The sequence below is a fragment of the Falco peregrinus genome, chromosome 6, assembly GCF_023634155.1.
Source record: "Falco peregrinus isolate bFalPer1 chromosome 6, bFalPer1.pri, whole genome shotgun sequence".
Taxonomy (NCBI): domain Eukaryota; kingdom Metazoa; phylum Chordata; class Aves; order Falconiformes; family Falconidae; genus Falco; species Falco peregrinus.
The window spans coordinates 54,216,644-54,237,929 of NC_073726.1; the positions used below are offsets into that span (position 1 = coordinate 54,216,644).

At 35.3% G+C, this 21,286-nt stretch overlaps 1 protein-coding gene across 11 annotated transcripts in view; it reads left to right on the top strand.

Moving 5' to 3' along the window:
• The window catches only part of PPFIA2 (PTPRF interacting protein alpha 2), a 351,943-nt gene that overhangs the window by 213,359 nt on the left and 117,298 nt on the right, over positions 1 to 21,286 (top strand). For all 11 annotated transcript variants that reach the window (XM_027794257.2, XM_005242638.3, XM_055808922.1 and 8 more), the window contains 2 exons: positions 6,619 to 6,720; positions 16,320 to 16,484. In XM_027794257.2, the coding sequence (XP_027650058.1) occupies positions 6,619 to 6,720; positions 16,320 to 16,484 (267 nt within the window). The remainder of the gene's footprint in view (positions 1 to 6,618; positions 6,721 to 16,319; positions 16,485 to 21,286) is intronic.

Genomic DNA, 21,286 nt, shown 5'->3' on the forward strand with positions numbered 1-21,286 from the left:
GACTACTTTCTAACAATGATTCTAAACCCACATGTATTATTAAGAAAACTATCATGGCATACTTGTGTCCATGTCTTCTGTGTGTAGTGTCAGATTTCTTCCTGAAGTAATCCTGTGTGAGAAGATCATTGCCAATAATTGACCCATTGTCATTATACTCTTGTCGCTGGGGAAATTTCCTTTGGCTTTAAAAATCTCTGGGAATTAATCATTATATGGCAAGTGTATATTACAGCAGGAAAATTTGGCAGATGACAACACAAGTCCTGACAGTGATACATTCTTCCCATTACCTTTAAATCCATCGAGAAGTACCATCACATGGACTAACATGTGTACAAACATTTAAAGTTTCTTTTTGGTTGACTTTTGAAATACAATTTTGAATACTTTTGGTACTTCTAGTAAATCTTGGGAGTAACGTGATACAGCTGTTGAATTTAGATGACATTTATATAAAAGTCAGGTTACATATGCTGCAAAGCTAAGCCAAAATATGTATATCCACATTCATTCAGTATGTTCAGTGGCCTTAATCAGATATAGAAATTTTACCTATTGTAATCCTTAGTTCTCTATTTTTTTTTTGGGGGGGGGGTGTGGGGTGTGTGTCATTTGTAGAAGCAAGGTTTTTTGTTTTGTTTTGTATAAGACACTGAAAGAGAATTTGGGGGATTTTCTTTTTGGTGAGAAAATACAATTATATCTCTTTTAATTTGGGACCACAGTTATAATGATAAATAATTCATTCACAATAGGAGGCTATCCACAGAGACGCTGCACTGGTTTGAGATGATTTCTTCCAACCTAGACAGGGATGCCTGAATCAGTAAATACTTGCAAGACCTAGTTCAAAATCCGGTGTAGATTCAACTGAGTATTTAAAAAAGGAATTTCTTCTTGATGGAAAGCTGTATAGCCATTCCTCATTTGTCCAATTTTCTGTTTGGTGAATATATTGGGATTGTCAATTATTGTAGATGTTAACATGGGTTCTGGGCTTCTAAAAAGGTTTTTTCTTTCTTCCGAGAAGCACCGACTGTGTGCTTATGTGTGTCTACATATTTCAAAATTTCAGTCACTGCCCACATTTCTGAAAATAAAAGTTTAAAATAAAATATAGAGTGTGGGGTCACAAGTCCACTGTGTTACTGAGTTAGTTCTCTCTCTTAGGTAACAGAACTTTCATTCTCTTCATTTCTCTGTGAATTAATGAACTCTCACATTGTCACATTTAATCACACTTTCCACATTTTAGATGTCTTGCAGACCAATAAATAACCCAAACCAACATTGGTAATTCCTTGATAGTTTGAAGCATGTTTAGTGGCTATGTAAAGAAATGCTGAGATCACACCTATGAAAGCATGGTGTGAATCAAAGTAACTCAGTTCAAACTAGAGATTCAGTAGTTCCAAATAATGTGGCCCACTCACATCATACTATTTATTATAAGATTTACTAGTAGTGGACAATTTTCTTGAAGGTGTAAAAAAAAAAATCCCACTGTATAAAAATGGGGAAAAAAGAAACAATAAATTTTGCTTTACATTTATTTGTGGAGAAGTACAGAAAACTCTCCATGCTAACAGCACCATAGTGCAAATAGATCTGATAATACTTTTAAGAGACTAATTCAGAGACTGTTCTACAATTTTGAAAGTATGACTTTTTTTATCTATGAAGAGACCAAAATTTTAGTACTGAGATCCGAACTGATTTCCTGCTTTACCTGGGTCTTGTTACAATAAAATATTTCAGGGTACATGTTTTCCAACCTAAAACTTGTGTGCAAATGAACTCTCATTTTGAGCAGAAATGTAATAATAGACATTTCAGAGGACTGACACCAAACCCACATACTTAAATCTTGCATTCAACCTAATCTAGAATCAAGGACTATTGTTATGTCTTTTCTGTAGTAAGAAGATAAACAGTGAATTACATTCAGAATTTTGCAGTGTTTTGTCTTGTTAATAGGAGTCAACAAGGCTGAAATCTGTGTGCTGTTAATGGCAAAATTTTTAAAATAAATCCTTGGGCATTTAAAAGGTCATTTAAAAGTGGAGAATTTCCATCAAGTGCTCCAAAGAAGGAGTAATAGGAAAAGAAAGAAGGCACATTTTTTTTTTAAAAAAAAAAAAAAGCATGAGAAATGAACAGTTAAAACTCTGAGGGCATTGTAGTAGATAGTAATTTCCTACATTAAATGAGTTACATCTAAAATTGTGGGAAAGCAAATCAGTTGACATAGCTTGTGTTGAATGTAAAACAAAAAAAGATTAAGCTTTACAATTTTTTTCTCCATGCAGAGATTAGTTCACTCACTCATTCCTGAAATGATCTGAGGTTCAAAGATGGAAAATCCAGAGGAGGAGATTCGAAGCTGAATCTCCCCAGTGTCTCTGAAACTGAATTTTATGGATTTTTTTTTTCTTTTTGTCTTACAAAATGTCTTCTTTCTTTCAGTAGTTATTTTTTTGTGGGGATGTTGGTTGACTGCATTTTCATTTCAACTCACGTTGTACTGGACTGTGTACAGATGCTGAACAGCTGAGCATTGCAGCTATGAGGTCTCATCATTTCTGTGGCATACCCTCAGCTTGGAGACTAATTATATACATTTTCTGTGTTTTTTGGTCATAAAAAATCAAACCTTGTGGCCTTTCTAATGGTAAGAGAGCTGTGGTATGTCCCCTGCACAGTCCTGCTGCCAACACATCTGGCAGTGCTGTCAGCCCGCCTGCCCCGATGGCTTACCACTGTCGCGGGCACCCTCCAGCCTCTGCTCTGGCTGTATCTCAGCTGCTTCACCAAGGGAAGGCCTTGAGGTTTTTTTATTTGTAACACCTAGCAGTCCTTTTGGTGGCTATACGTTTCTGTTGAATTTGTTTTAAAGGCTTCTGCCCTCTCTTCAAAGATAAACATGGGATAAATGAAGAGCTGTCATTCCAAGTCAGCTGTTTTTCAGTCAGACAGTGTTATAGCCCAAGTATTAAGAAAAAAAGGGAAACAGCAGATAAGATAGGTTCTGAGATTATGTTTATTCAGATGCTCTTTGAACAAAATCATGAACGAATTTTGTTAGTGTCCTGATGTCATAGTACAGTATAAAAAAAGTGCAATCAACTGAATAATTTTCATAGTTTTAACTCATTTCAGTTCTTAATTAGCTTTTAAGCCACACAACTTCTACATAAGCTTTAAAGGTGCAGTTGTGCTTGTCAAATCATATTAGTTATGCAACAGATACTATTTTAGGGCTCCCAAAGTATGACTGACCAGGCAAGATTTCTGCAGTCTCTACAATAATCCCAGATGACAGTATTCCCTTGATCCTTGTATATATGGGAGGGAATTGCATGAGCAGAGGTCAATATCATCACATGTTATTTATTACATAACTGGATAAAACAAAAATATGCTATGCTTTGCTTTGCTTCTAGTATGTAGGAGATACATTCCCTGGAGCTTTACATGTTCTGTCTCAGGGATACCTTGGATGAAAAGGGTATATTTAAAATGAGGTTTACTTGTAGTTTTGGAAGTATGAGTTGAAAATCAAGTTGTTGTGAGGTTTTATCCTAGTTATCAATTCACCAAAGCAGATGTGACAGAAATGATAATTTGTAAAGCTCTAGGGCAAACTCAATTTTACTTTGAGACTTTAACTGTAAAATGCTTATGATATGAAGACCAAGAAAAAAATCCACCCTCTTTCTGTCATCATTCAATCCAGAGAAGGCAAAGCTCTTGACAACTGAGCAGTCTCTAGTACTTCAGATGAAAGTTGGCCACTTTAGCTCCAGAGGTATGGAGATGGCTGTTGTAATTGCTAGTACTGTAGATATGTCAAGAGCACAGAGGAATTTCGAGAGCAGCAGCACCTGAATAATTAAGAGGCCTGAAAGGTCTGTGTCAGTGACTCAAGTAAAAAGGTCTAAAATACTGGATGCAGGTAGCTCAGCTGAAGTGAACACTAACAGTTATTATGAACATAAGATAAAGATATTTCAAGGGTGAGAAGACACTGTGTTAGGAACGGGACTGTCTGGGAGCAGAATTTTGAATAATGATTTGCTTTTAAGCAAGGGAAAATGAAAGCTGGTGACCAAACAAAATTTCCCTGAGAATAAGTTCCATGCTTCTCAGCAAAATAGTAGGAACTCCATTCCTTAATTATTTGTGATTCTATTGACCAAAGCATTAGGGACTGTACTGCTGGTAGCTGGCATGCCTTGACATAGCAAAGAATGTACGTTTTCATAAACACTATCTTTTTCTGTTTCCAAGGAAAACAATGAAAGCATGTTATCAGACTGCTTTGCCTTACTGTAGTTAGGAACTGGAAGTCACTAGATGATACTCGTTATCCTTTTCACCACCTGTCACCCATATGGCATATCCAAAATGTCTATTTTAATTCCAATTGAAACAATACAAAGAAATGAGAAAATGTAAAGAACAACAACATCCTACATAGATTGCACAGAATATTTATTCTGTGAGATTCTGAAAGTATTACGGATATTTATACATGTCTATAAACTGTATGTAAATTAGTAACAAGACTTCTACCCTGTAGTGCTATAAAGTTTCTCTTAGAGGAATATGAAGAAAAAAAATGTGTGTAAATATGTGTGTATGTGTGCTTTTGCGCTTAAAAATTTTGATTTAGTCTGGCTTGAGATCATTGGTTTTATATTAAATATGATATTTTCATTTGGTATGTAACATTAGTTATAACCTACAAGACAGGAGTTTTTTGAACAAAATTCTGAACAGAATAACACTGCTGGACTGGCAGCTTCTGAATCCTAAAGTAGGATGTACAGGCAGAGTTTTAATGAATCTTTTGAAAAGTGAGAGAGGAGGTTTAAAATTTAAATCTCATTTTCAAAGCTATGTTAAGGGCTTTAAAAGCTATGTTTAAGATCAAAGTATGCTGCATAGCCTTACAAGATCTTGACCACTAGGTTGTAAAATTAAAATATTGATTAGGAGGTATGACACAAAACATCGCTACATGGTTCATGTGATCAACAGCTGATACCTAAAACAAAATCCACTGGGGGTATCAGAACAAGACTTTCCTTACTACCATGCAATTTTCATGAAGGTTTACTGTGCATCCAGTTTCAGCTGCTGATAAATGAAAAAAGAAAACCCTAGTTACACATTGTCAGAATACACTTGAAATCTATTTGAATATTTTTTATTATATTATTGATAACATCATATACCATTAACTATTTAGAAACTTGATTAAAACAGAATGAGCCTAGGAATACCTACCAAATGTCTATTGAACAGCACTTCAGTTCAGATAAAGGCTGCTTTCAGCAACTCGAGGGGAAGCAGCAAACCAGACCCTTTTGAGATCATTGGTAGCTTTTGTCTTAAATAAGTAGATTTAGTCTCAGCTTCATCCTACTGGCTGATAAGATAAACCACCTGGACATGTTTTTTTTCTTAAACTCCCTTTTTTTTTTTTTTTGGGGGGGGGCGGGGGGGATGGGGAGGAGGGGAATTAAGAACGACTGGCTGCTTGTGGGTCAAGCAGTCAAACTAATATTAACATTTTAAACTATGTATATATCTTTGGTAAGCAGCAATGCTGTTCATCAAGACATCTTTTCTTTTGTGACACATTATCACAAATTTAAAAGGCTTTTAAACCTTTACCTCACTGTTTTTAGAGACATGTAGCATCTCTTTGCTGTAAGGGATAAAACTAACCACTATGGTTTAGTATATGTTGTGCCTGTCAAAAGAAAACACATATGAGTGAAACCTTTTCAATATTGAGCTGAATGACAAATCTGTGACTGCCCTTTGTATAGACAAAAATTTATGTATATTGTTGAAGACTAACAGCAACGGTAAAATTAAGACATTTTAATAGGAATTTTGACAACTGAAGAATGTGTTTTTCAGAAAACCTATTAGTTGCATGTGTAAAACTTAACATCGGGAGCAACTTAAAATCCAGGGTTTTTTATGTTGTTATTTCCCAGGAAAATCACTCCAAACTAACAAACATGATTATTGTTCTGACACATCACAGCCTTTCACTATAATGCGCAAATAACTTTTAGTAGTTAAATTCAAAGTGAAAATAATGACAGTATTTTTTTCCACAATGCATATATTACTTATGTTAATCTGGTATTAGATAGATTTTGATCAGTGAATACATTAAGTTGTTTGTTTTTTTTCCCATATTGCAACAGCTGCCTTACAGAGAGGCAACACTCACTAAGCAGATACATTGAGTTGAACTTCGTTGTGTGTGCAAAGTAGTGTCTCTGTTGCTATGAAATAGGCCAGTTCTGTTCTTCTCGTGTGGTTCTGACAGTTTACGTATGGGGGATATTGCCGTCATCTTGAACCTTCTTTTGTTTCCAAACTTAAATTACTGTTTTCCATAGGCACTTTTTATTAGATATGTCTCGACTTAAATTGTTTTGGTAGATGCTGATGCTTACATATGCTATTTTAGTTTGTGTTGATGATTTCTAAATATTATTTCAATCCTCAAACTCTAGAATGCATATGGATTTGATTATTCTAGTGCTTAGGTCTTGATTAACCTGAGTATATAATTTTATTTCACAGGAATTTGCTGCACTGACAAAAGAATTAAATGCATGCAGGGAACAGCTGCTTGAAAAAGAGGAGGAGATTTCAGAACTGAAAGCTGAAAGAAATAACACAAGAGTAAGTATACAGCAGACCTTTTCTGGATATTATGTACATGTAAAGCAGGAGGAATATACATAAATTTAGATCTTCAAAGAAGACAAAATTCCAGCCTTTTAATAAGTACATGAAACTTGTAAGGTTCTAAGTAAAAAGATGTATCTGCCCTGCTACAGTCCTGGAGGAAATGAGTGTATGTTAGCAAGATATATTACAAAGATAGCAGATTTTGTATATAACATGGTGAGTACATCAGTTTAAATATTTACTAAAGCAAGGGACTTATGCAGCCTTCCAAGCCCTGGGGCCTCCCTAAGTAGCTTGCACATATCCTCATCTTCTATCAATGCAAAAGGCAATGTTACAACAGACCCAGCTTCCCTTGTGCCTTAGATTTGAGCTGAATAAGGATGAGATGAAGGCTGCCACACATAGCACAGTCTGTTGTTTAGTCTAGATGCAGCCATGTGACCCTTGAAGTAAATGTCATTTGCCATACAGCTGAGTGAGGACAAGATTTCACCCTTAAATTTACCATGTTCTACTTCAATCAGATGTTGTTCTGTCTGGGAACAAGAATAGTGACAGCACCTTCTGAAAATTCTCAAATGGCGTACAGAATGGTTTTCAGAATAAAATAATTTGCACATGCAGTTGTCTGGAAAAAGGCAGAATTCATCAAGAAATGGAAGAAAGGAGCAGAGGAGGCTTTATGAGGGGTGGAAAGGTATGAGAAAAGAGATGAAACAGTCCCAGATCAGACAGGACTCAGGCTGGTAATGAATATATGGAATACATCTCAGACAGACTGATCACCTAAAGTGTTTTCTCATATCCATATTTCATTATTCTGTGATCTGGGTAATTCTTCCTGTTTTCCTCCTCTCAGTAAACTAGTAGCACTTTGGCTGCTCAGATAGCATCTTTTCTTGGTCAGCTAATTTGCATTCTGAAAGAAATCTATCAATGTGCATAACTAAAGAACTGAGGGATGGTCTTTCTTCCTCCTTTCTTCTGTCCAACTATAGCACCAGAATGCCACAGACTTCAGAATTCCAAGGAAGGACAGATGCCTACAAAGAGGCAAAGCTGCCTCATCTACCTGCATGCTATCTTGGAGGTGCAGGAGATGATCACTTTTAACACAAAAGTATTAGAGGCGATGGGTTTGTGAAAGGTGGCAGAAGACATAGGTGATACCTACTTTTCCCCCCCATGTCTCTCATAGATTCTAAACAGTCCAAAATGACTCCCACAAAAATAGAATTAATTACTGGAGAAGCACGTTGGAATTGCACTGCGTCATTTGTGTTTAGCAAGGCATCTCAATTACAATTTTGAAGTCTTTCTAGAGCTGCTTAAATTATCTAACTGCTACATGTATCGGTTATTTTAGTATTTAAGGTAAAAATAGGAAAGTCAATTAAAAAGATAATTTACATAGAATAAAGAGCTCTTTGTGTTAATTTCCAGCACAAACATTTGGATACAGAGATGTAGTTAAAATATACGCTCAATTATACCTATTCAATAATCTACATATACCCATTCCTGCAAAGAACATATATCCATTTGCCTTTCTTCACAGAAAAAATACTATATGAACTAAATTTGCAATGTCATCTTCTTGATTATCCTCAGTTCTTGATAAGTATACACACAAAACTGTCTCCCTAGCATAACGCTTTATCCATTTCACTACAAAGCCCATTGAACACCAACTTTGGTATATTAAAACTGCAGTGTACCAACACTTACTGTGGGTCTGATATAAGTGGCGCAGACTAGCAAAAATCCCAAGACAGCCTCATAGCCAAAGATAGTCACTTGCCAAACAACTGTGAGAGAAAAGGAAGATGAGTCAACTGCAAGTCATCAGCTAAGTCAGATTGAGCTCTGTCATAGGCACTTTCTTTGCAAATGAAGAAGCTTAAAGATCATCCATTCTTATGTTTCTTGTTTATATAAAAGAAAAATCAATAAGAGATTTTCCAGGAGAACTAATACCAACAGTTGAGAGATATAGAGTGTGATAATCCTTGCGAGAAGCCCTTGCAGTTAAAATTAGTAAACTCTACCAGTGTGTTTTCAGAATAAGGATGAAGCTAGGTATTGGTGATGAAGAGATTTAGGCCATGAAAAAAATATAGGAAATTCAGGAGATGTTACAGTAAACAAGAGGTTAAGTTATAGTCCACGTATTAAAGGGAAAGGAGGGATTAAAAATCAGAGACATGCCTTACTCTGACCTCTAGCATTTTCATTAATAATCACTCCACCATATATATATGTTCTTGCCAGGCTCTAAACTGCCATATACTACTTAGTTGCCAAAGTTTGCTGTAATAATCATGCTATCTTCTATAGGCTCCTGTACACTTCTTTTATAGGGAGAGATCAGCATTTTTGATCCAAAGCTGTTGTCTTCAGAATAGTCTCAATGATATGCTAACAATGAGATGTCTAGCAACATTGATTGAGAAGACATCACCTATAAAAGGCACTTTTGAAAACTGAGATTTATGCAGTTATTAATGGAAAACAGCATTAATATTTTGTAAGAAAGAGTTGCTCCACATTTTTTCAGTTAATTAAGTAACATTTCTAATAAAATAATAATATTTGGATGACCACTGATACACTTTTGCAGTGAGGAAATTAAATGTCTTTTCTAAAACATAAAGTTAGTTAGGCCAACTAATGCTTCTTTCTTCCATCCCACTAGTGTTCACACTTAACCCAGCTGTAGCTTAGCTACACTAGCATTGCTTACCTGCCCTCCCAGGACACACTCATGCATAACCACATGTAGTGGAATGAATCATTACAACCACTTCTGTCCCAAGTAGCACTTCCTACTACTTTTAAATAAGGAGGTTCAGTTCCAAATTCTCAGATTGCTGTTTCTGATTTTTTTTTAATTCAGTCTTTTATCTCCCTGGTCTGAAGCTCCCTAGCTTAAAGATATTGTTTGAAGTACCTACTGCTTCAAACTGAAATCAGCAAGAAAAAGAAGTGGCAACTCTGTCAGGTTCTGAGTACACACTAGCTTTCTGGCTCCCTTTCACATTTTCAGTTATGCCTAACTAAATTTTTTTCTTTACTGTAGACCTGCATCTACGTATTTCTTTATTTCTTGGCAACAGCCTCCCTCATACAGTTTTTCCCAATCTCCACAAAAGACACACACACACCCAACACCCCCCCCTGAAAAACACCACCACACATTCTGATTTGCCACTCTGTCAAGCAACAGTGGCAGACCCTGACAGTAACATATATTAGAGAGAGACCATGATGGAATTACATTCTTCGGGACCCATACACCAGATCTCAGCCAAAATACCACCTTTTAAAACTTACCACAATATTTAATCAAGTTCCTTCTAGCAGAATTCTTAAGCAAAGCTTCCTACTGACCTTTTGCTGTTGAAGTTCTATTTTTACTGCCTATAGTAATTAACTTTTTCTGGCATATTACAGTAGAAATATTTTCGTGTCAAGAACTTAGCTGGCAACTTAATCTGTCAGTTCACGAGGCAAAATAGAAAATGCAGGAGCATATGTATTTGTATTGATTGGTGTGGTGTTGCTGACAGGAAGACAGGTTCTCTCTGGAAAATCATTGCATGAGACTTTGAAAACATACATAAAAATATCGTAATAGAAACTGATACAGTTACTTCTCTAGATATTCTCTAGATAGAATGATCAGCTATAGCATGTGGAAAGGCAACATCTTTTCTGAAGCTGGAAAACAGGTCAATGTGATCTAGCGTATTATTTAATGGAAATTATAAAATAATACTAATTTGGATGTGCTAAATATAAATTAAAATTGAAAATTATTTTTGTCTCAGTCTGTATTCTGTAAAAGTAGAAAACGTTTGTAGGATTAACTTATTAAATCAGAATATAATTATGAGGAAATTTAGACTTTGGTTTGGCAGTTGAAACAAAAAATTATTACAATACCATTATGGATTAATCTGTGGGTTTTTCAATATAACAAAAAAAAGACACATGCATAATATTTTTGTATGTAGCATACAATGTTATTTAAATTAGTTCAAGCAGTTTCAGAAACAAGAAAAATTAAGCCTTTGTTCACGATGAAACAGCAATAACAGTGTCATCATCTTTCTTTTACTTAATACCTCGACTTGAAGCATTTATTAAAGTGAACAAGGCTGACTTAGATTTAATTTTATTCATATTTTATTGTCTCAATTCCTTAGTGAAAGCTTTATGAAATATCTTCAGTTAATCAATGCAGTCTCATAATACCCATAGATCAGAACTTAATCCTATATTTTATGATTAAATTTCCCTTTTATTGTACTGGAAAACTCTAAGAATATCTTTTAAATATGGTTTTAATTCCTTTTTTAGCTCATTTTCTTGGAGGTCCTGTTACATAGATCAGTTTGATAGCTGCTGAAACTAAACTGGGCACTCTGTTTTCTTTTTTCACCATGATAACAGGACCTCTTCCAGTCTGAAAGCACTGTACACATGAAAATAAATATAAATGTTTCCTAAAGTACTGTAAAGGCAAACGCATTATGTCACTAATGTAAATGACAGTAATTTTCATTATTTTTACCTCAATATTATGATCTATCTTCTAGACTAATGTGTTTCTTCTTTCAAAATAAGAACTTTGTCACAGAAAACAGGGTGACAATAGATAGTAAATGTAGTATATAGTAATTCTATACCTGTATCTTCAGACACTGTATAATCTAATAGTTATTATATTTGTATTCATTGTTCTTATAAGACCCATTTTATTAATTTTTATTACTTTGTGTCATTATCCTGCTTATTATGTTTTATTTCATACTTTTGCTTCACATGTGTGTGTTTCCATTAAGGTTTTTGGTCACCAGTATTCTCTTCTCTGTCTTGGACATACAGAAAGACAGACACGGGACACATGCTATAGTTAGGCTGGTTTTGTTTTTTCCAAGAAAGATTTTCACCAGTAATTTACCAGTATAGCTGTCTGAGGTCACCTCAGCTGACTACGGGTGCAAATTGGTTTCCACCACTGTGGAACAATGCTGAAGAAAATGACTGGGTTTGTGACTGGTTTTAGAGATAATCTTCAACCTCATGTCTGCTGATTTTACCTGTCGTCTTTGCTTTCACCAGAGATGGAGATTCACTGAACAATGTGCATTCTAAATATAGACTGAAAGGACATTCAATTTTGCCTGTGCTGATTAAATATTTTAAGCTGGACCTTGAAAGAGAATTGTCTTCTGAGTGGGTTGCCCCATTCCTCTAAGGAATCCCTTAGCTGAGTCTGTCTCATTTTATTAAATCTCTTATCTTTTATATTTTTTTCCCTGTATTTCATTATTTATGCCTCTCCTTTTCTCTCCATCACCCTCTCCTGATTCTTTTATTTTTCCATTTATTATCCTGCTGTGAACTTCTTTTACAAACAGGTTTGCTGAGAATAAAGTTAAGATAAAATATTTTACATTGATTAAAATCCAGGTCCTGTAGTAATACAAACTCTATTGAGTCACGCTAATTTCAACTAACTGAGTCATCATTCCTAAAAAAGAATATTTTAACTTTTTTTCATTTTCCATATGTAAATCATTGTCCATGTAGTAATGATGGTATAGTATAATATAGGTAGGTGAAAACCTACACCAATGTAGTTGATACTGTTAAATTTAAACCATGCATTTCCTTTCACAATAACTCACTTCCATAAGTGCTTTGGAAGTGATTTGAAAAATACAGGAAGCTGGGTATATTCTAACAATTTTCTCTATTCTTACTGTTTTAGTTCTAATTAACATTTCAAAGATGCTTCATTCACTCAGAAAATATGCACTAGAGCATTTTAAAGTTTTTAATTTATTATTTTTAAACATTCTTTATGTTCATGAAGGGTTCAGAGCTCTGGAAAACTTCATCCCATTTAGCTAAGGTACAATTATCAGCACAGCATCTTGAGCATCCTAAAATTTGCCCAGCATAAAAGAAAAATTCTCTTGTCAGATTATTTCATAATTCATTGTCAAGTTTATGCTTTCCAGTAGGAAAAGCATAGTAATGATGCATGGGTGATTTTGTCCCGCCTGCTGCTGTTGATCTTAATCTTCTTTTCTCTGCAAGCTGCCTGTCCCTCTGAGTGCTTGACAACAGTAGGAACTTGTCACAGTGTGAGGGAACAGAAAACGCTCAGTAGCCCATGTTCTTTATTAATGCCAGAGTTTAATTGCAACACGCTAAAATACCTAAAGATGTTTCTAACAATTCTTTTGTAGTTTAAATGAACTACCAATATCATTACAATGTTATTTTGACATAAAATTTTATGGTTGTTCTCACAGATATTTGTAATACTGATTCTTGAATTATACAGGGGAGAAAGTTCCCAATATGCCCCTATACCCACAAGTTATTGTGATTTCCTTCAGTCATTAAACTTAAATGTTACTTGAACACACCATTACCTTCAATGCCAATTTTATATGTTTATATGTCCCTTCCGTCATCACTGTAGTGCTGGGACACTTCATAGATCTGTCAGTGTCATTTGCTCTTCCCAGGGAAGTAGAGGAGATCTGTTACCTTTTTTTTTTTTTTTTTATTTTTCGGTCAGTATAATTGTAAGTGGGGCAAGGACAGATCAAACAGCAGTACCATTTCAGCAGAGCAGGGGGCAAGGCTTTGCCATCAGGTGCTCAGTCACAGTCAGATGTTCTATCCTTTGGGTTGTTCTTCCCTTTCAGCATGGCTGGGAGTAATGTGGCACTGGGAGACCTGGTTAATAATACTCTGCTCAGCTGTATTTACTGTAAGCAGTGCTCACAGAATTTGTGGAGAAATAAAGCTGATTTTTCCCGAAAAGCAAAAATAAGAAAGTTTTAGAAGCCAGAAACCTATGTCAGCATGTCTTCTTGATTATTCTTAGGGCTGATTGTAAGGAAAATTCCATTGTTCAGAGATAGTTTCCAGAAAAATGAACCTCTACATACCATTGGCTGAGTAGCCTGAGTGAATAAGAACAGAAAGAAAACATATCAAATGTTCACAAGTAGTGCAGAAATTCTTAACTGCGATGTCAACTCATCTGTCTTTATATGGTAAAATAGGCAACACAATATTTTGCACTTTATTTATTCAATAACTATGAAATATATACAGACATTGAAATATGGTTTTGTCATCTCAAAAGTGGTAATTCTAAGCTAAAGGCAAAATTAGCTTTAGTGTATATTAAATGGGTGACTTTCAATGGTTTACTTTTATGTTATGCATGTTTCTAACATGGCAGTAACTTAACCTAAAGTTAAATATGTTATCTCTCGTTCTACAAAGGGCCAGCTTGCTGCACTGTTCATCCCACATAGTAAACTCCTCCACGATCATCCCACTCTATTCTTACACTTGGAAACCTTGTTTAACTTTTTGTTTGCTCTTCATTCTTTTTGATCTCCATTCTTCCTTCTCTCAGTAAGGATCTTGTCTTTCTTCTGTCCATGCTGACTTCAAATTCCCTGTCAAAATTGTCTGTTTACATCAGTTCAAAATGAAGTTCTGGATGTATATTAGTTTTCTTCTTGTGTTCCACACACAGACACACACACACACACACACACACATTTCTGCAGAAATTCATAGCATTTTATCTGGACTTAGACTGTTCTAGAGGTAGCTATGATGCTATGGTAGCTATGAAGCTATGGTAGCTATGAAAAGTTTCTGTATAAAGGCAGACAAGACAGACAACAGAGCAGGATGAGCCAGGCTCTAACAGGATCAGCCAGCAAGTGGGAATGACTGTGGAGAAATGTAAGTCCCCAGCATAAATCAGAGTCAGTATTTGGCGACCCCAGGAATACAGAGTGGGGCAGGGTCCACCTGCAGCGGGAAGGACATGTTGCAGTCACACAGTCTCTTTGGAGAGATGTGGCAGAGAGTAGGCTGTAGCATTAGCTACACCAGCTGTTGACTTGCTTTTCTCCAGCTATCTCCTAGATAAACTATGTGGCTTAGAAAAATCATGTAAATATATGAATTTAGGCCAAAATTCAGAAATTCAGTTCTATTCATGATGGCAATTAACTGTGTGTTTAAGTACTGCTATGAACAGAAGTACTCTATAAGTATTTGGAAGCTATTCTGATCTCATTTGAGTTACAACCTTACCACAGCCCTGTACCAAGTTCCTGATGGCTCGATGATGAAGAGGTCTCTTCAAATTTGCCTGTTACTTTGGACTGCCTGAAATAATTAAAAATTTACCTATATCTGCTGCCAGCCCTACAGGGATTGGATGACAGAACTCATTGATTCCTTGTTCATTTGCTTTTGATAAATACAAGCCATCACCTGAATTCAGAAATGGTAGAAATACCCTCCTTGAATTGCATGGAGTCATTACAGTTCATGATGTATGAACATGGTTTGCATATGTGATTGCTGACTTTTTGTGAATAATACAGTTACTGTAACATAATAACCAGGCAAATCCAGACACAAGAACCATGTTTGAAGCAAAGATAACATCAAAGTATTACAACTATAATGGTATTACAATCTGGTTTTGCTCTTCTTTGTCTATTAATTCATGTAACAATAAAGGTCATTATGTGACTGTAAATAGCTATGGAGTACAGATAAATATATATCTTTAATAATAGTAACTAGACTAAAAAGCATATCAGAGGAGAAATAATAAACAATTATCCCTGTAACTTTCAAATTTCCAGTTCAGTGACTTAGATGTAATTGTATGTTGTAATTACAATACATTTAACATGCATTGTGAGTCATGAATTTAGCTATCCTTCTTTAACCTTACAGCTAACCAATTCTCTTTTATTTTCAGAGTAAGAACAGAAATGATAGCCCTATGAAAGTAAACACAAATGGGGAATTTTCTACACAATATCAACATATAATTTTAATTTTTCATTTCACCTCAGTAATAATGAAAAATAGTTATCATATGTTTTTATATTAGGTTATTTACAGGTTATTTTACAGATATTTACAAAAGCGTGAAATTTCTCTGTATGGACCTTTGTGTTTTCCATCGTGTTTGTAATACAACAGAGACAGTGAACATTTTAGAGCACATACTAGTGACAAACACCAGTAGCTGTGGCATTTAGAATGAATAGTCTTAAAAATTAATAAAATATACTGTTTATTTTCACATAAATTTGTTAAGTAACCTTCAGTATACATTGAAAATACATTAGAGTTAGGGTGCATTAATTATGAACTTTAGTATTTTTGCATGATGCTTTAGGCTGGCTTTGGTTGTTATTTGTTAATGCTCATTAATTGCTATCACAAATAATACTGTAAATATATACTTAAATTAGTGATCCTATGCTGAGTGATTTGTTGTTCTCGCTTTTCATAGCAGGGTTTTAAGTGAAATCATTAGTAGATTTCCTATTATTCTATTTATTCCACCTGATTTAGAATCATGAAATATTGTCAATAATTCCAGCAGTCTCTCCTAAATGAGGTTGCCATGAAAATTGCCATTTATTATCATGCATTTTGTAGTTAGAATTTCCAAAGTGTTTGGCTGCACAAAAATTAATAACCTTTTATATCATGTCCAATAGCTGTTACTGGAGCATTTGGAGTGCCTTGTCTCAAGACACGAAAGGTCACTGAGGATGACCGTGGTGAAACGGCAAGCACAGTCTCCCTCAGGAGTTTCCAGTGAAGTTGAAGTCCTCAAAGCTCTGAAATCTCTGTTTGAGCACCACAAGGCTTTGGATGAAAAGGTACAGTATGGAAAAAAAGCTTACTAAATACACTCTGTCTTACTTAACTGTGCCTTGTGACACAGTAGAACAATAGTACTGTTTATTTACTGTTTGGAATGTCTCCTATATTAATAGTATTTACACATGGCCAAAGAAATCCATACGAATGTATGACCAATAGCTGTAATCCACTTCAGGTCACTTCAGCTATCTTTTCTAGACAATAGCACTGACTTTCCAAAATAAGCAAATCATACACCTACCAGACATGCTTCTCCTATTTAGCACTAAATAAAGATGACAACATGGAATTTGCTGTCTGTATGATATGGTTTTAAGTTATTGTGGAGCAAATGTAGGTATCTCAAATTTCAAAAACACAAGAGTGAAAAGGCAGAATGACATTTCTAACTGCTTACAGGAGCTTGTCTCTTAAAAATTTTTAGGAGGAACACCTCCTAAGTTTTAAGATGTTTTTAGCATTTACACATAAGCACAGTGTTCCCTCTACAAGTAGGATGACCTAAAATAAGTAGTAGATCCTTCTTTATCAGAGGTAATGAAAGGCTTGCAGAATCAAGATAAAAACCACCACAATAACTGCATCTAGTCATGCTAATTAAGAGGGTCCTTCCTTCCACTGAACTCCTCATGTGTCCTGGGCTGGAAAGACTCTTTTGTGTAAATGAAACTTTGTACAACTATGAGGATGTACAACACCTTGCGCATTGCTTATATGAATTCAGAAATCCAGTTCACATCTAGAAAGAATATGCTCAGAAGATGATGTATCTCAGTTAATAAGTGCCTCAAATCTACACATGCAGGGAACACATAAGAACTACCGCTGACAAGCAAAGAACGTAGTTCTTTGTGGGCTGTGTCTTGGCCGATTTGCTTGTGTTCATTGCTGTGGCTGAGTTGCTTCTCTGTTTGAGATGGTTGGGTAAGTCGGGGAGATGTGCAGCACAGCATCTGAAACCATTGACTGCACAGTTAAGCTGTGTTGTGTAGAACCAGTTCAATGGTCTCACAGTAAAAAAAAAATATTTTTTTTATTTCAGAAATCTACTCAGAAAGTTGGCTATATTTAAGGAATTACTATTAAAAGAAGCAGCTTTATGAAAAGGGTAGCTGTAGTCATTGGTAATAAGGGTATGAAACAGGGTTATGAGTCATATTGGGTTAGCTATCGGGTTCAAAGTTAAATGAGTTTAAGGAACTTATGCTGAATCAAAACTTATTTTGTGTTTAGGCGTATCTAGTTGCATATTCTGTTCAGTTACATATCATGAAAGTATATTTAAAGAAAATCTAGAAAAAGAAATGTAATGACTTCTAGCCACTGTAAGCAATCGTAATAAGCTTTTGGATGTCATTAAGACTTACAAAATCCTGTGTTATTAAAAATATGTTTTGACGATTGATAGGTTTTATGGTCTGAGCTTTGATCTTTAATCCAACACTTCAAACATTGATACAACTATAGAGTAGAGAGCTCTCCTGCTTTTATACTTATTGACACTGTGCTGGATAAATATGAGAAATAATAAAAACTAAAGTTTAAATAGTTTCTGAGATGCAGCAGTTGTATACTTCTTACACTTTTTCTTTTGTGAATTTTTTAGTGTTTAGGTACTATGCAGTTTACCTCTCATGTTGAAAATTATTGAACAGAGTTAGATTAAAGCTAAATATAATATTTTGACTTATATTCTGAACATTCTTTTTTTTTTTTAATGTAGCAGGTTAAAATCAGTAGTCAGTTAATTTAAAAATGTTGGAGTATCACAGGTACATATCTTATGTATATAATGGGTCTCTGTACCAGTGGCAATGATAATTGCCAATATAGAAAAATCAGACATCTGCATTCATATTAACAGGAGATTTGTTGTATTATAAAACAAGTTTTAAAAGTGATTGGTCAAAATTATTTTTTCATATGTGCTACTCATCTATTGAATCGTTTTTATTTTGATATAATAAATCATGGTTTTATTGTAAAACATTACAAGATCAATCAAGGACACAGTTTAGTAAATGATTTTAAAATAATTTGTTACAAACCTAGCACATGTTATTTTCAGGTACAAATCCTGTATAAAATTATGTGTTTATGTTGTAGTGTCTCTCTTTTAGAAGGAGTTTTTATGTCATCCAGTTACCTGATAATATAATGCTATCACATTATAGCACACATTGTCAACATTATTGAGATTCTTATTAAAAAATAATGGAAGTAAGAAAGACTTCATACACCCAAATTTGCAAAGAAAACTTTATGGCATGTAAGTCATCTATTCTATATTTTCTTTGACAGAAAAAATATGTAAATTACATTTGTTTCAGACCCTTCAGAAATAAGATATGAATCCACCTATGAAAATTTGCTGAAATTATTCAGAGACTGGTAGAATAACGGAGCTGCTAGAGGACATCTGGCCCAACCTCCAGCTCACAGCAGGGCCAACTGTTTCAGGTTGCTTAGGATCCTGTCTAATCCACTTCTTAATATCTCCAGGGAGAAAACCTATTCTGGTGTTTCATTACCCTCATTGTATTATTTTTTTTCCCATAATACATAGCTGGAGTTTCTATTGCTGAGTCTTGCACCTGTTCCCTCTTGTCCTGTCACTGTGTTTCTCCAAGAAGCTAGCTTTGTTTTCTCCACATGTTCTCATTAGCTAGTTGTAGACATGAACCTTCTCTTTTTGAGTTTGACTAGACCCTGTTCTCCGAGCCCCTTCTAATATGCCATATGCTCCAGCCCATGACCAGCTTGGTGGGCCTTCACTGAAGTCTGGCAGTGTCTTTCTTCTACTAGGGAGCCCCAAAACAGATGCATCCTCATAAGTTCAGAGGCGAATAATGATTTCCCTCAACCTGCTGACTGAACTGTGTGTCTGGCCTTATTCACCCCTAGGTCCTTTCTGCAAAACTGCTCTCTCTTCCCCAGGCCTATCCTGTTCCCTGGAGTAATTCCATTCATAATAATGGGATGCCACTTGGACTTTGTGTCACTGATAACAAACCTCTGAGCCTTGCAGTCCAGCCATTTTTCTTTGCAGTCTATAATACATTTATCTAATTCATATCCCTTTTCTCCTAGAGGAAAAAAAGTAGACCTTGCACAAAGCTTTGGTATGGACAAAGTGAAAATCGTTCACTGTTCTCCTCCCCTCATCCATGGAGCCAGTCATCTCATCACACAAGGCAATAAGGTTGGCCAGATGTCATTTGCCTTTGACAAAGTCATACTGGCTCTTCCCAATCACTCTTGTCCTTTATGTGCCTGGAAATGGCTTCCAGGAAGATTTGCTCCATAACCTTCCCAACACTGGCCAGCTTGTACTTCCCTGGATCTTCCCATGATAATTCCTGCCTTTCATGAGGGTGGACACAACATTTGGGGTTTTTCCATTATCAGGAATCTCCCTTGACTGCTGTTAACTTTCAAAGATGGAAAAGGCCTCACTATGATGAGTCAATCAAGTCTCTCAGCACCCTTGGGTGCAGCCAGTCTACTCCCTTTGATTTACGTATGTCTTTTCCTCTGCATTGTGGGTTATTTCTCATTCCCGCAGACTCTTCCACTATGCTCAGAGAGGCTTGAAGGCAGAACTTTGCAGTAAATACTGAAGTAACAAACGATGATATAGGATAAACTGATGTCATTACATAGGTTAATAGATAGAGTAATGAAAACTGTCTAAAGTGCTTTGAAAATGTGTCACAACCCTTTGCAAATGAACAATGGATAAATTTATTTAATTTTTTTCTTCACAAAAATTGTTGATGTTGAAAGTAATAATTTAGTCGTTACAGCCTTGAAAAAGCATAACAACATATTTCATAAAAATATTTGCCTTTTAAACTTACAAAAATCCCAAGTCTTTACATTCTTCCTAAATTCAAATTTTCTTTCATGTTTTCACTTTCTACACTGCAACAAGCTCTGCCGCAACACTTGACTGGTCACGCAAGAAGTCCTAGGTACTAAGTAGAACAACTACAAAAATGTCCTCATTACTGTAACAAAATACAAAGAAAAATATAAAAGAGACTGGAAAGTGGAAAATAAAACCTTTCAATTCAGGGTTCATATCTCCAGGGATGCCTGGTTAAATATAAGAAGCACTAGGAATGATCCCTTAGCTTATTTCAAAAAGCCTATTAGTCCCATATATATTATATGAAATCTGGGGTTTGCCTCTATCTTTTGCCCAAAAGAGAGATGACCATAAAGAGATCCCAGCCATGATTGCATTAGTCAGAGAAAACATGACTGTCTTTGACAGTTATTTCAGTGTTTGACAGCTCCTTCAGCATCCCTTCACCCCCTGTAGAATGAAAGCTTGTCACGATCTTCCAATGCTAGAGAGTCAGTACACAGAATAGGTACATCCTAGTGCGTAGAAGGTAGTAGTAGTGTGCTGTTATTCTCACCCCATTCTCCATATGAGATCCTAGCATTTCCAAACAACAATCTTCATAGTCTGTTCTTGCATATTTGTAGCGCATTTTGTGAGAATTTTCATTTAAGACCATGGGGATAATGAAAGAGTTAATTTAGTTTATAAATATTTATTATTTTATGTGTATCTCAAAGAAATCTCATTGTCTTTCTTTGGGTAAGTGACACAATGTCAATTATTGTGTCACAATAAATGACATTGATACTGCATTAACTTTAGTAGTATTATTATTTAGAAATTTAATTTGACAGAAGGAATAAGTATTTGCAAACATCTTTATGTATCTAATTATGCTAAAATTTTTAGAAATCTGAAAACACAGAATATGAACAGTTCTGCTAC